Raw genomic sequence first — 15,838 nt, forward strand, 5'->3', positions numbered from 1 at the left:
TGTCTCATCTAATATAATTGAAGTACCACATAACACCATGGAGACTGTCCTTATTGTGAAGGCAGGACTTTGGCTCCACAAGGACAGAGTGGTGGTGACTTCTACCATTGCTGTCATGGACCTTTACATTTGTCAGAACAGTTGTGCCTTATCTGACCTAGGGGTGTCATTCACCAGCCGCTGTCCTGGATGAAGTCAGCTAACCGAACACACGTCAGACAAACTATATTTTTATATACCATTCTGTAGTGGGTTCAAGAGTGAATTTAAGCATTCTAAATTGTTAGCTTTCAGATGAAGACTCACCAAAAGTCACAGAGGGCAAGAAAGCTGTTACCTTTGACCTTACGGACTCCGATGATGTCAGCAGCACTGTCAGCATCGACCTTCCTCAGCAGAAAAGTGAGCATAAAAACAAGTATTCCCAATTTGACATTAAACGGTATTTCCTCTGCTGTTATCAACAAAATGCTGCAAATACTCAACTATAGAGCAAGCATTTATGGAGAGTGAAATGGAGGCAGTGTTTCAGCTCAATGACCTGAGGTCTGATGAAAGATCAACAAGTTAAAATTCTGTTTCTTTCTTCACAGATGCTGCCTGGTCTGCTGAGTATTTACAACATTCTCTGTTTTTATTTTGGATTTTAAGCTTCTGCGTTGATTTGCTTTTCGATTTTGTTTCTCCCCTGCTACTTCTAGTTTGTGGTTCCCTTGTTTCACCTTGCATGCTGCATATAACTGTGGCATGATCATTTTTTCATAATTCTTTTACCTTTTCATTTTTCCTTTGTTGACCTTTCCCTCACCTTGAATAATGACCTGTTTTGCTATTGGACCATATATCTAGCCTGAAAGCTGACTTAAAGTAGTTTATGTCGGTTAATATGTGGGACCAAGGGTACACATAGAACAAAACCAGTGTTTGATTGATTGATCAGGGCAAGATTAGAAGCTCTTTGATGGCTTTGAATTTAATTCACTTTGCTCTTAGAAACATCAACTAGCAATGATTTCTAAGTTTTCTCTTAAAAAAGATTCACTTTTCTTTCTACTGGGTGTTTTGTTTTTTATGATTCTTACATTCATATTTCAGTTAAAATGTAACAAACAATCCTGGAATTGTCTGAATCAAATGTCTATAACCTGATCAAAATCAGGTGCATAAAAACAAGAAGTTGCATGACATTGTGATATATCGAAGGCTCAGGTTTGAAATGTCAGTATAGAGATTTGACTCGTGATTTCTCATGTTGTGAGCTATTATTTCCATGTCAGTAAATGAAACCAGTACATGTGGATTGGGATTTGTGGTAGCCTGAAACTGTTAGCTTGCAAGTGGGAGAACTCTAATAGATGAACACATTAATGGTAAGGCATCCAAGAGTAGTTTGTACTGTTAAAAGGCTAGTTCACCATAGGTATTACATTAATAGATAAGATATCTTTATTAGTTACATGTACATCGAAACACACAGTGAAATGCATCTTTTGCGTAGAATGTTCTGGGGGCAGCCTACAAGTGTCGCCACACTTCCAGCGCCAACATAGCATGCCCACAACTTCCTAACCCGTATGTCTTTGGAATGTATTTCACTGTATGTTTCGCTGTACATGTGACTAATAAAGATATCTATCTATCTATCTAATGTGGGAGGAAACTGGAGCACCCAGAGGAAACCCACGCAGACACGGAGAGAACGAAGAAACTCCTTACAGACAGTGGCAGGAACTGGTGCTGTAATAACGTTACACTAACCGCTACACTACCGTGCCTGCCAGTAGAACTATTTACTGAGTTTTTATGTTGATATTTGCAGCAACTATTTGCATCTGATTGCATTAATGTAAAGTTTCAATTAGCTGCTTTTAAGAAAAGCAATATATTCTGTATTTCTTTTTTGGTTTAGCCCTGTTTTCCCTTTTTCTGTGATCATTGAATATGCATGGTCTACCCCCAAGTGACCAGTGATAAGGTACAAGGCTGCGCTGTGCTTCCTGGATTTTCTAACTGACTTTGTTTTAGTAATCTTTCAAATTTGTTGTCATTGCACCAGAAGTACTGTCAATAGCAAGATCCATGCTGAGTACCAGTAATGCCACTGTGATTTGACTGTGAGAGAGCATTGCAGTCAAGCTAAACCTACCCTCAGCTGATTATATGAACATTATATGATTGTATGAACATTAATGAACACGAACCAGACTCCTGGAGGAGACATGAGATGGAGGTAACCTGATAGTTTCCTCTAATAAACCCAGGGCAGCATGACAAACTGATGCACCAGTTGATCAACTAATTTAGCACAGGTAGTGGTCTCAAACCAGTGATCTTTTATAATTGCCCCTTAGATAAACCCATAAAGCCGCAAAACTATTCAGAGCTATAATGAGTGTGTGTCTGTGTTTTATTTATATTTGTCTCAATTTTTGAACTAACCTCATTTTACAGCAGAGTTGATGACGGAGTGGCCCCTTGCTCAGCATGCCAACATACAGTACCTCAGCAATTCCATTCAGAAAATCACACACGACCTTAACGGTGTTCTTTCTGTTCTTGGATCAATGGGAATGCAGCGATCACCAGTTTTCTCCACAGCACAGACTTTTAGCGTCCCTACTCCTGGTTGCAGTGTGCCTTTGTCTGTGTATGCCTCCCAGACCAGTGGGTCTTTGTTTTCCCCCAACACCGTTCCCTTGTCTTCACAATGGACCTGGAACAGAGCAACAAATCCCACATTCCACCATCCCACAGCTCAATCTCTGGACGACGCTTTAAGTGAGAGGTGGCGCAAGTACTTCCCAGGTCAGATGTTAACCATTAATTATCAATTCTTAGGTTTTAATAAAATACTGCATTCTTAAATAGTTTGCTTTTTTTTATTCCTATTTCTACCTGCCATGTGTTTACATTGGGTCTGAACTGCTGTCTTTTGGATGAGATGCCTTTTGGATAAGAACATGCTCTCTCACGTGGATATAAAAGATACCACGGCACTATTTTGAAGAAGAGTAAGAAGTAATCTTTAGCGCCCTGGCCAATATTTATCCCTCAATCAACATTCTGGAATAGATTTTATGGTCATTATCACTTTGCTGTTTGTCAGCCCTTTCTGCACACATATTGGCTGCTTCATTCCTCTCATTACGACAGCAGCTACCCTCAAAAGTGTTTCATTCTCTGTAAGGTACTTTGGTGCATCCAGTAGAGAGATGAAAGATCCAATTTAATGTGGGTCTTTTTTTTGCTTTTACTACCTAAGTGGGAAACATTTATTGGTCATGATGGAAATGCACATGTCTTTTTATTACCTTATGTGGAAAAGGATCTAGGTTTCCCAGGTTTCCGGATCCACTCCGAGAGATTTGCACTCAACTGTTAGACATAGTTCAAACCAATATAAAGTGTATTTTTATCTGTTTTATACTAAAATTCTTAAATGCAAAATTGTTCAATCTATATGTGATGAAGTTAGATTTTGTTGGAGCAGGTTACTGCTGCCACAAAACAACAACTTTCACGTCATATGAGTCAGTGATAATAATTCTCATTCTGATTCTGACTCAGCTGATATTACACACTTACAAGGAGAGTGTAGCAAAGTGAATTTAAAGCGCTTCCTATTATTGAAAGCATTTTTAGGTGGATGCTCCTTACATGGATTGATGCTAACAGGAATCAAATAAAGTATGACTTGTGTTTTGTTTTTGAAGTTTTCAGAATTGTTTTGACAGAGTAAGTAGTGAAAGAGTCCTTTCACTAATGGGTGAATCACTAAAACCGCATGAAATCAAGGTTATTGATCGATGAATGAGGGTGATTTTTCTTCCCACTAACACTAAGCAGTATTGGAATACTAAGTACAGAAGAGCTATTGAAGTAAAGACCACTGGTTAAATTTTTCAAGTTCCTAGGTTACTGGCAGAGCCTCTCCGTAACCCAGGACATACAAAAATCAATGTGATGCCCCATGTTTTCCTTCCATTGACTGATAGAGCAGTTAAAGTTGTCAAAATTGAATCAATACTTCCTGATTTATCTTGCCTTCTCTTTGAAAGTCTTCTTATCGTACAATGTCCTGTTCAATGCTACTTGAGTCTCACTTAATTTCCAATTGGGGAAAAAAAGGAATTGCATAATAGCAGCTCACCTGTCGTCTCTTTGGACTTGACATGATGTGTAAAAGAGAGAACCAATTGAAGAGCGAGTGGAGAAAGTAAACATGCCTAGAATTTCACCCTGGTCATTGGCGCCTAGAGCACTATCATGCTGTGTCAGCTTGTTATATTCTGCCTCCAAGCCATTCCACTGACTTCAGCAGAAATAATTTTCAGAGAGGGATTGCTCTGTGTTGCTGCCTGTTTAATACTACAGAAAGGGGGTGAATTTATAAGCAGTATCAACTTTGCTGAAAATGATTCTTGAGAATTAATTAAACTGGAGTTTCATTCAGTTAATGAATTGTAAAATCAACATGAATTCATCTGCTTATTGCAATTTTTTTAAATGTTCTCCTGTAACAGGGGGAAGACCAACCCTAAGTGGAAGACCAACATCTACTGAGAGCCGGTTAGGATATGTTTCAGCAAGGTACCACTGTTATATTTGGATATTTTGCCTTTGTAGTTGTCACATCTGAGGGTTTTTTTTTGCCTTTGTATGCAAGTCAATCAGTTTAATTGAATAAAACTTTACTATGGCCATGGTAATGAGGTAAGGCTGGGATCATTCTCCAAGTTTTTTCCTTATTTCATCAAAGAACCTCTAGATTTCTTTGGATGTTTTGTCTATGATGCTGCAGGCTTCTTCTTTCACTAAACTGAAGCATTCTGCTGATCTAACATCAAATTTGTCAATAGACAGGAGCTCTCTGAATTCAGGTCAACAGATTAAGCTGCTGGACAATCCCAGAGCCTTGTAAGTACGGATCTGTTGCTAAACCATGAGGCTTTAACATTCATTCATTAATAGTCATTGTGGAATATTACCTCACCAAAATGAAAAATAAATCTTCAAAACAAAACTGATTCTACATTGAGTAATCTTTAGCATCGAGATTGCATGGGAGTCTCCTTGTGTGGATGTTACACATCAACTAGTAGACTTTTAGAAAAATGTTGCCTTTTGAACCCAGCCCAGATGAACTCTCATATAAATTTATACACTTGTTGATCTTACAGAAGATGAAGTCAGAACAACATCTGAAACTTCCATTCCAATATTGCCAAGCTTTGTTCAACCTCTGAGCATGCAACAAACTTCCTTCCCTCTTTGTCACCTGATGTCAGTGGACAGAAGTTTCTTGTGCATATTCCTGTGTGAAGAATTAATTCGACCAAATTTACATAATGGCTGCATACTCCATTATACAGTAATCTCCATTCCCAGTAAAAAATAATCATTTGAATATCTCCTGTCATCTGACTGCTTGTGAAACAAATATTTCAGCATCCTGGTTCTCAGACAGCCTAGGTGATATGCAAACAGTAATTTGCCAGTAACATTACACTATGCAAACACACAGATTTAATTAATGTTCCACTTGCTAAATATCAGCTGCAGAAAAAAAATCAGAAATTGTTTTTTTTTACAAGAGTGAAGTTTTTTAAGTTTTGTTTCCTTTGAGTGATAATTTTCCAAGGCTGTTGCCAATAGAAACATAGATGAGAAGGATTAGCTTCAGGAGATGAGAATTTTGCACATCTCAGTATCTGTATGCACTCTTCAGTTTGTTGGCTACTGTTCAGAATTTTCAGGCACAAAAACAACTAACTGTGGAAGAAGTATATGGAGCAGTGATGGCGTATTTCAGAGCTGTATTCTCTTGTCTATTAAGATCTTGAGTGCACTATATAGATTGACCACTGTATATTTGTCTTTGCAACAGTGTATATCTCAAGATTCTATTCAAGTCTGTAGGTTGAAGCTTGCTGCTAATTTTTTAACAGTTTTATATATATATATCTTTCCATGCAAGTATAGTTGGCTAAATTTCATATGCATGCAGAAGTGGTTTAGGCATACACTTCCACTGACTTAGAGTCAATGGAAATAGGCCCTTCGGCGCAGCTGGTCCATGCCAACCAAGGTTCCCATCTAAGCTTGTCCTATTTGCCTGCGTATGGCCCATATCCCTCTAAACCTTTCCTATCCATGTCCCTGTCCCGGTTCCTTTTAAATGTCGTTAATGTACCTGCCTTAACCACTTCCTCCGGCAGCACATTCCATACACTGACCACCCTCTGGGTGAAAAAGTTGTCCCTCAGGTTACTATTAAATCTTTCTTCTCTCACCTTAAACCAATACCCTCTGGTCCTCGATTCCCCAACCCTTGGAAAAAGACTGTGTGCATTGACCCTATCTGTGCCCCTCATGATTTTATACACCTCTATAAGATCACCCCTCTGTCTCCTATGGTCCAATGAAAAAAGTCCCAACCTGCTCAACCTCTCTCCATAACTCAGTCTCTCAAGTACCGGCAGCATCCTTGCACATCTCCTCTGCACTCTTTCCAGCTTAATGACATCTTTCCTGTAGCAGGGTGGCCAAAACTGAACACAATATTCCAAATGTGGCCTCACCAATGTCTTGTACAACTGCAACATAACATCCCAACTTCTATACTCGATGCCCCAACTGATGAAGGTCAGTGTGCCAAAAGCCTTCACCACCCTGTCTAGCTGTGATGACACTTCAGAGAAACACGTATTTGTACTCCTAGGTCCCTCTGTGCTACAATACTCCCCAGGGCCCTAGCGTTCACTGTGAATGTCCTACACTCATTTGTCTTCCCAAAATGCAACACGTCACACTAATCTGAATTAAAGTCCATTTGCCATTCCTCAGCCATCTTATCCGGCTGATTAAGATCCCTCTGTAAATCCTGATAACCATCTTCACTGTCAATGACACCACCTATTTTAGTGTCGTCTGCAAACTTACTAACCATGCCTTGTACATTCTCATCCAAATCATTAATATAGATGTCAAATAGCAATGGACCTAGCACTGACCCTTGGGAAACACTACTAGTCACAGACCTCCAGTCCGAAGAACAACTTTCTATCACCATCCTTTGTTTCCTACCATCAAGCTAATTGTGTATCCAATTTGTGTATCCGACTTGATCAGCTGTAATGCCCAATAGATTTTGGTACCTATTGCCTGTTACACGTGTTTTTATATAAGCATATTTCTTAATGAGCTTCCACTTTATATCCCAGCTTCAATCACACAGTTTTAGCTTCCTGCTCTCTCACTCTGCTATTTCATTCCTCCTTTTGATTTCTTCCCTCCTGCTCTCTTTCAAATCTAATTTCTTCTGAAAGGTCATCAACCTGAAACAATTGCTTCTCGTCTCCACAGATCCTGCCTGATCTCCTGAGAGCTACCTGCATCCTCTGTTTTTATTTCCATTATCCAGTATCTGCAGTCCTTAAGGTTTCATGTGGTTTGTTTGCTGAGCTAGTAACTGAGCTCATCTCTGATGCACTTCCCCAGTATTTAGAAGTTATTCCATCTGTGTTAAGCAGCCTATGATGTCTCTCTTCTTTCACTAATATAATTTTGTAGCCTCTGATTTCTTGGAAGCCTCTTCTGAAGCTTCTGTTTTGTCCTTGTCCTTTTACAGGGAACAGAATCCACAGTTTGTCTCTCATCAGTGCAATACTGAACATTACATTATGTGTGAACTATATAATTAACAACGATATTTTGGGGGAACCTTTTGAGGGGGATGATATCCACTCCAACAATGGCCATTTTGGAGCAGCCATTGTGTGAGTGGACAGTGTTAGAGTGGGGAGCTGAGGCTTTGGCTAAAGAGGCTTCGGCGTGAGGAGGCGGAGTAGGTGAGCGGAGGCTTCTGATAGGTTCTCTTTCTTTCGCTGTTATTTGTAAGTTTCTTTGTATAGAACAGTGGGAATGGCAGTCAGGGCAGAACAGTGGGAATGGCATTCAAGGCAGAAGTACGCTCCTCCTGTAGGATGTGGGAAATCAGTCTCCCTGACGACTTCACCTGCAGGAAGTGCATACAGCTGCAGCTCCTTACGGACCGCGTTAGGGAGCTGGAGCTGCAGCTGGATGAACTCCGGATCATTTGGGAAGCTGAGACGATGATAGGAGTTACCAGGAGGCAGTTACATCTAGGTTCTGGGATGTATGTAGTTGGGTGACCGTTAGAGGAGGGAAAAGGTATAGGCAGTCAGTACAGGATACCCCGGTGACCGTTTCCCTTGATAACAAATATCTCGTTTTGGATACTGTTGGGGGGGCAGGGGGTTGGAGGGAGGTGAGTCTACAGTGGAGAGCCACAGCAGCCGGGTCTCTGGCACAGAGTCTGGTTTTGTGGCTCAGAAGGGAAGGGGCCGGGGTGGAGAGGAGTGTGATAGTGATAGGGGATTCGTTGGTTAGGGGGACAGGCAGGAGATTCTGTGGACAGGAACAAGACTCCTGGATGGTATGTTGCCTCCCAGGTGCCAGGCTCAGGGACGTCTCAGATCGCGTGCACAGCATTGATAAAATAAGATATCTTTACTAGTCACATGTACATCAAAACACACAGTGAAATGCATCTTTTGCGTAGAGTGTTCTGGGGGCAGCCCGCAAGTGTCGCCATGCTTCCGGTGCCAACATAGCATGCCCACAACTTCCTATCCCATATGTCTTTGGAATGTGGGAGGAAACCGGAGCACCCGGAGGAAACCCACGCAGACACAGGGAGAACGTACAGACTGCTTACAGACAGCGGCCAGAATTGAACTCAGGTCGCTGGCGCTGTAATAGCATTTTGCTGACCGCTACACTACCGTGCAGGAGGGGGAGCAGCCAGAAGTCGTGGAGTTGAGAAGGAAGCTAAAAAACAGGACCTCAAGGGTAGCAATCTCTGGATTGCTGCCTGTGCCACATGCCACGGAGGGAAAGAATAGGAAGATACGGCAGACTAATGAGTGGCTAAAGAGTTGGTGCGGGGCAGTGGTTCAGACTTGTGGATCATTGGGATCTCTTCTGGGGTAGGTATGACCTGTACAAAAGGGAAGGGTTACACTTGAACTGGAGAGTGACCAATGCCCTTGCTGGCAGGTTTACTGGAGCTGTTGGGAAGGTTTAAACTAGTTTGGCAGGGGGATGGGAACCAGAGTGTCAGATTCGAGGATGGGTCAATTTGGCTTTGTGAGGGGCAGGTCATGCCTCACGAGCTTAATAGAGTTTTTTTGAGAAAGTGACAAGACAAATTGATGAAGGTAGTGCAGTGGATGTGGTGTATATGGATTTTAGCAAGGCATTTGACAAGGTTCCCCATGGTAGGCTCATTCAGAAAGTCATGAGGTATGGGATCCATCGAAAATTAGCTGTGTGGATTCGAAAATGGCTTGCCCACAGAAAACAGAGGGTGGTTGTAGAAGGGCAGAATTCGACTTGGAGGTCAGTGACTAGTGGTGTTCCGCAGGGATCTGTTCTGGGACCCCTGCTCTTTGTGATATTTATAAATGATTTGGATGAGGAAGTGGAAGGATGGGTTGGTAAGTTTGCAGATGACACAAAGGTTGGTGGTGTAGTAGATAGTGAAGAAGGTTGTCGTAGGTTGCAATGGGATTTAGACAGGATACAGATCTGGACAGAGAAGTGGCAGATGGAGTTCAATCCGGAGAAGTGTTAAGTAGCATACTTTGGAAGAACGAACTTGAAGGCAGAGTACATGGTTAATGGCAGGATTCTTAGCAGTGTGGAGGAACAGAGAGATCTTGGGGTCCAAGTACATAGGTCCCTCAAAGTTGCCTCACAAGTGGATAGGGCATTTAAGAAGGCGTATGGTGTGCTGGCCTTCATTAGCCGGAGGATTGGGTTCAAGAGCCGAGAGGTAATGTTGCAGCTCTATTAGACCACACTTAGAATATTGTGTTCAGTTCCGGTCACCACATTATAGGAAGGATGTGGAAGCTTTGGAGAGGGCGCAGAGGAGATATACAAGGATGTTACCTGGGTTGGAGAGCATGTCTTATGAGGAGAGGTTGAGCGAGTTAGGGTTTTTCTCTCTGGAGCGACGGAGGATGAGAGGAGACTTGACAGAGGTATATAAGATTATGAGAGGCATAGACAGAGTGGACAGACAGCATCTTTTCCCCAAGGTGGCAGTGGCCAATACTAGAGGTCACCTGTTTAAGGTGCATGAAGGAGAGATGTCAGAGGTAGGTTTTTTACACGGAGAGTGGTGGGTGCCTGGAATGCGCTGCTGGGGGTGGTGGTAGAGGCCAATACGATAGGGTCATTTAAGAGGCTACTAGATAGGCACATGGACGAAAGAAAAATAGGTGGTTATGGGAGGTGAAGTAGAGAGGGGGATAGATTGAAGGGGATAAAATTTATATAGGTTGGCACAACATTGTGGGCTGAAGGGCCCATACTGTGCTGTACTGTTCTATGTTCTATGTATTTGATTATTTTAAATTTGTTAATTTAGAGTATCAGAAATCATTAGAATTACATAGTAGTTTCCACCTGCATCTGAATAAAGAAGTAAACGGCTAACAGGTTCAGTATTCATCCACAGACAGAATTTCCTGGACCTTGATTGGCCCTTGGAAAACAAACAACTGAGGTGTCAGTTTTGGGCAGGGTGTAAAGCTAGTATTCCACCTTTTAATGTGGATATTCTGCCAGACAAGTGCGATTCCCAATTGTGGTGAATTCCTTATCAGAGGCCCTATGTTTATATCCCAGTAGGGACTAAATGAAAGAGGGCTTGGAAAATCTGCAGAAAAGAAGCAGGTATAAAATGTGCCTTTTTAATCCACTTCCAGAGATTTGGTATCTACAAGAGCTGCCTACTATTCAGCAGCCTAACTAGGTATGTTAGACCCAGTTACTGCGGTCAATACACCTGCTGTGTAACCTTGCCGTGTAGCTCTTTTGCAGCTGCCTTTACTTTCATTGTGTTTTTTTTTCCCTCAAGGACTAAAACACATGTATCAAATCAATCTTACTTTGGAACAGCAAGCTTTTGGGTCGTAGGAAACAAAACAGCAGGGGCAAATATAAAGCCTTATCTAGATTTGGCCATGATGAACTATTGACTGACAAAAAGGACAGTGGGTAGATCCAGCTTGTCAAGATGTTGTTTTCTGTTTTAATCCTTTGGTAAATGATGGACGTAAATCTGTGCAAACTTTATTTTATGCTAAGCTTTGATTTTAAATCATAGTTTTATAGACATTTCATGGATGTTATTTCTTTCAGTGACCAGGTGAAGATGTTCCATCAGTCCCACTCTAAGATGCCTCAAAAGAACGGTATCTGTATTCAAGAAGTGATCGAAGCTAATAAAAAGTGGTTGGAAAGTTTCAGAAAAGACCCAAAAATGTATCCTTCAAACGGTTCAGAAATCATATTTAAGGCTCAGAAACACAGCTAAGAAGGACTTCTGATGCCTTTTATTTATCATGTAAATCATTTGATAAGTATTGATGTTGGTTCTTTTCAACAACAGAAATGACAAATATCGTAAAAATTTAGTTTTAAGAATAGTTCAGTAAGTGAAAGACAAAACATAATGAAACTGTTTCTGGAAACGTGGCTGCTTATGATTAAGGAAGAGTGGAGGGTTCTGTAATCGTGAAATAGATCTTGTCATGAAATACTTCTGTTGTACTCAGACTGCAGCAGTTGTGATATCAGAAGAGGAGAAGGAGCTTGCCTGCATTTGTTACGGAGTTAATCCATGGATCATGAAATGTAAGATGTCAAAGGATATCCCCAAAAGACTGAGGGCATGATAACATAGATGGAGTTGCAGAGTATAACAGTTTTGATACTTATATTCTAAACAATGTTGAATGCCAAGTTCCAGAGACAAGATTCAAGACATACTGAATCATGAAATGAATTTTTTACCTTGTATAGTTACTTGTTCTAGTACTTAGTGCTTGTTATTACCTATGGCTTTATTTGAAGGTATTCTGATTTGTCCAAATGGACACATTCTATCTCAACTAGCTGGTTTATCTGATTAATCAGGAACAGCAATTTTGCCTTGGTAAAGTTCAAGGAGAATTGTGAATTAGTCATGTTGAGGAGGGAATACAAAAACAAATGCTTTGTGTCAGAGCAAAATTAAGATGATATCCTGATATAGGTAACCAAATTTAAGAAGACCAGCCCAAAGCACATTACAGTCCTCTAGCTGAGAGGTAGCAAAGCATGGACAAGATAATTTTTAAGTCAAATATTTTTGGGACAGGCATTATCGTAATGATATGAATCTCTCTGAAATTTCATCTGCCTCATTCTCCCTGATGTTCCTGAGCTAAGCACCAACAGGAGTCAAATGATTGAAAGGAGATCTGCTCCTTGGGGCTATAAATGTGGCATTGCACGTCACTAGCGAGTGTATAATAAACCCATTAATGAACTGTGAATTTTCTCCCCTCTCACATCCGGTACAGTGGGAATGAATCATTCCACAAAAGAAAAAGGAAACATGTTTTAAGCATCCCTAGATACTGTTTTATTTTCATGCCTTGTACAGTTATAGAGACACTGTATCGCCCTCAGAATAACTGCCAAAGTAATCTATCACATCAGGTGACCTCCTTGATTCGTGAGATACTGGAGGCACACGTTTTTAATGGTGGTAGATCTGTCACTGTGCTGCTCTGCTGAAAAACAATTAGCCTGTTTTTGTTTGAGTTGAACCAAACTAGTGACGTCATCAGTAGAAAGGGCTTGGAGGGGTCACCATGCCTAATGGCAAAAGGTAGTTGAATTAACACTTAGTAAGAAGCAACCCAGGACACTTCAACTATTTAACAATCATCAGCTGAGCACCTTCACATTGTTTGACTTAGTAATTCCTTAGTTCTTGTCCTAACTTCAGCAGGATAAATCCACAATAAAAGGTGGTAAGAGAATCTGAATTTTTTTTTGATGTTTTATTTGCCCCCATTATTAATAATCCTCTTTATAATGAGTAACATTATTCTAAATTCCTGCTGTGATGTCTCCAGTTTAGATTGCAGTGAGTTGGTTTGAAATATTAACCAAATATAGTACATTCAGGAGATAATTTGAGGGGAAAAGAATTTATAGAGAATGCTTCATAAGACTTTCCTTTAGAGCATGATGGACTCTAATATTTAGTGAACATTACTGGTTTACATTCCTGCTATTTTGTGCACAGTGAGATTATGCAAATATCAAAGCTTGTAATTTTCCTTGACGTATATCTTTAGGTCTCTCGTTGCAGCAGCAAACAGTTTCTCCCTTGATGGAAGGTCTAATCCAGCTTGGACTGGACGGAAAACAATCAAATCAGAGTCTACCAATTTTAAAAAGCAGAGGACTCCTAATAGTAGCATTACTGTTATTTAAACGAGTGCAGTGAATAATATGACATGCTGTATAAACCAGCCCCAAGCTTCTGAAAAGTGCTATTTCACAAACTATAATAGTAATTAATTTGAATCTGTTATAGTTAGCAATAAAATATTTTCTACCCAATATTTTTCTAAGTAACCCAACTGATTATTTTTTAGCATGTTATTTGCAAAATACCAAAATCTCTGGTGTAGCTCACCATGCTTTCTGCCAAAGGTATAATTAATTAAAGTGTGCATAAAATGCTTTATTTATTTTCAAATTCAATGGCTTGTGTTTTTTTTTGTGTGTATGATAATACAGGTTTATGGCCGTATCACATTGCCCTGAAAAATAAACTTGAGTCTGAACAGAGAAGCCACAAGTAATTGTATATGGCTCAGGCATTATAGTCAGTGGTTCACACTGGTAAGGTCCACAGTGCTTCCAGGTGTTGGGTGTAAAGACTTTACAAATTTTTCCTGGTGCTTCACTTTCAAACATTTTCTCGGTTATGTTTGACGGGCAGGTTGTTGCACATCTCATGTATTTCCCCAACACCAGGCTTGAAGTCATGTTTCAGGGATTTATATCTCACCCATGCCATTTTTTAATCAGTTTTAGGTTAGACATTAATGTCCTTTTCATATATCCTCAATAATTTTTTTGCCAGAAAAATGGTATGGCTGGGCACGATTACAAGATTTAAAAGACATTTGGACAAGTACGTGGTTAGGAAAGGTTTAGAGGTATTTGGGCAAATGGGACTAGCTCAGGTAGGCACCTTGGTCGACATGGACGAGTTAGGCTGAAGGGCCTGTTTCCATGCTGTATAACTCGATGACTTTGCAGAATCACATTTAGTTACCTATTGTATGTTTATATTTTTAGAAAATTTTTTGACACAATTTCACATAGTTATGGGTGTGGTGAAAAAAAATAAGTTACAAAGGGAATAATAACATTATGATACTGCTTTTTTAAAATATATTTATTCAAGTAATGTGGGCTTTGCAGGCTGAGCCAGCATTTAATTGCCCATCCCTAGTTGCCCTCGAGAACGTGGTGGTGAGCTCCCTTCTTGAACTGCTACAGTCTTTTTAAAGAAAGAGTGAGGTAACATTGTCATCTGTCTTGCATGTACTGTACAGGGCCTCTAGGATTTAGGACTTACATTATTTGTTTCCACAGGTTTTGCTGATAACTTCTTCCACGTTCTGCAAGAAATGTTTATGAGCCGTCCTCTCTTAGTCCTAATTATTTTGTGGCCTTTGGACAGGAGCCCTCGTCAGACTGAACAATTTGCATGAATCAATTATCTCAAACCTTTTCCTAATTATGAAATCTTCCAGGGGTCATCACGAAGTCTTTCATCTAGGTCTAATTGTGTTAATCTTTCCTCATAGCTTCATTTCAGCTACTCTTCTACATTTTTTCAACGTCGCTGAAATACTCTTTTCTTTTGTGACCAGACTGCAAAAGGAAATTACAGATAAGATTAGAATAACTCATCATACAATATCAAAACTTATGATTTATACTGTACCTTCCACTAGTCAGTGCCTTTTTTTAATTCTAGTCAAACACTACACTAGACATTCTCTTACACTATTGACAATAACCTCCAGATGCTTTTCTGTATTGCATGGTTCAATTGAGCAATCATTCTTTTAGTATTTTATTCTATTTTACTTATTGTTACTGCACCCACAGTCTCTCTAAAGGAAGCATATCCCCTGAGCCCTGCTGCTTCTGACTATATGCCCTGCTTCCAATTTTAGCAAATTTGCAGAATGTATTACATTTTCCATATCTATTGTATAGAATTTACAAGACCGATGTGTGATGATGAAGTGTTAACCTGCTATTTCTTTATAGGACAGTGCCATATAAGACTCCCTCATTTTGTGGTTTATTTTCAGTCGAGTTTATTGTCATATGCACAAGTACATGTGTGCACAAGTGCAATGAAAAACTTACTTGCAGCAGCATCACAGGCACATAGCATAGAAGCAGCATTCACAAGAAAAACATAAACATAAATCAAACATAAATCATATCAACACCACAGCGATTTTGTCAAAGACTAAAAATCTAGAAAAAAATAAAATCTGAAAATATAGACAGGTAACTTTCATCATCCTGCCCATTATGTTAAAAATCTTTGAAAACACCAGTAAAATTCATCTTAACATGCCATTGGTGAAGGGTTTGACATCAGCTGGGGAGAAAACTGGGCTTTAAGCTGAAGATCCCGATGTTTAATCACTCATTCCTGAGGAATGACCATGTGAATGAACCACTAATGTAATATTTTGTCAGCTCCCAATCTTTCTGCATCCCTCCCAAGTTTAGGAACATATACCAGTAAAATTTAAATAAAACACTTTAATTTCCTCATGATTTTTTAACTCTTCTATGTTGTCCAGGTGATGTATATTATTTTAAGAGCAGTAATTTTTCCATAACTGCCATCACTCTCTCAGGC

General features: G+C 40.0%; 1 protein-coding gene across 1 annotated transcript in view; it reads left to right on the plus strand.

Moving 5' to 3' along the window:
* The window catches only part of LOC127583595 (centrosomal protein of 164 kDa-like), a 164,061-nt gene extending 150,428 nt beyond the window's left edge, over nt 1-13,633 (plus strand). Inside the window, exons 25-29 of the mRNA XM_052039718.1 lie at nt 288-402; nt 2,452-2,805; nt 4,524-4,590; nt 11,236-11,358; nt 13,227-13,633. Of these exons, the coding sequence (XP_051895678.1) occupies nt 288-402; nt 2,452-2,805; nt 4,524-4,590; nt 11,236-11,358; nt 13,227-13,365 (798 nt within the window). The 3' untranslated portion in view covers nt 13,366-13,633. The remainder of the gene's footprint in view (nt 1-287; nt 403-2,451; nt 2,806-4,523; nt 4,591-11,235; nt 11,359-13,226) is intronic.
* Nucleotides 13,634-15,838: the final 2,205 nt, after the last annotated feature.

This window comes from Pristis pectinata, chromosome 27 (genome assembly GCF_009764475.1).
Source record: "Pristis pectinata isolate sPriPec2 chromosome 27, sPriPec2.1.pri, whole genome shotgun sequence".
NCBI lineage: Eukaryota > Metazoa > Chordata > Chondrichthyes > Rhinopristiformes > Pristidae > Pristis > Pristis pectinata.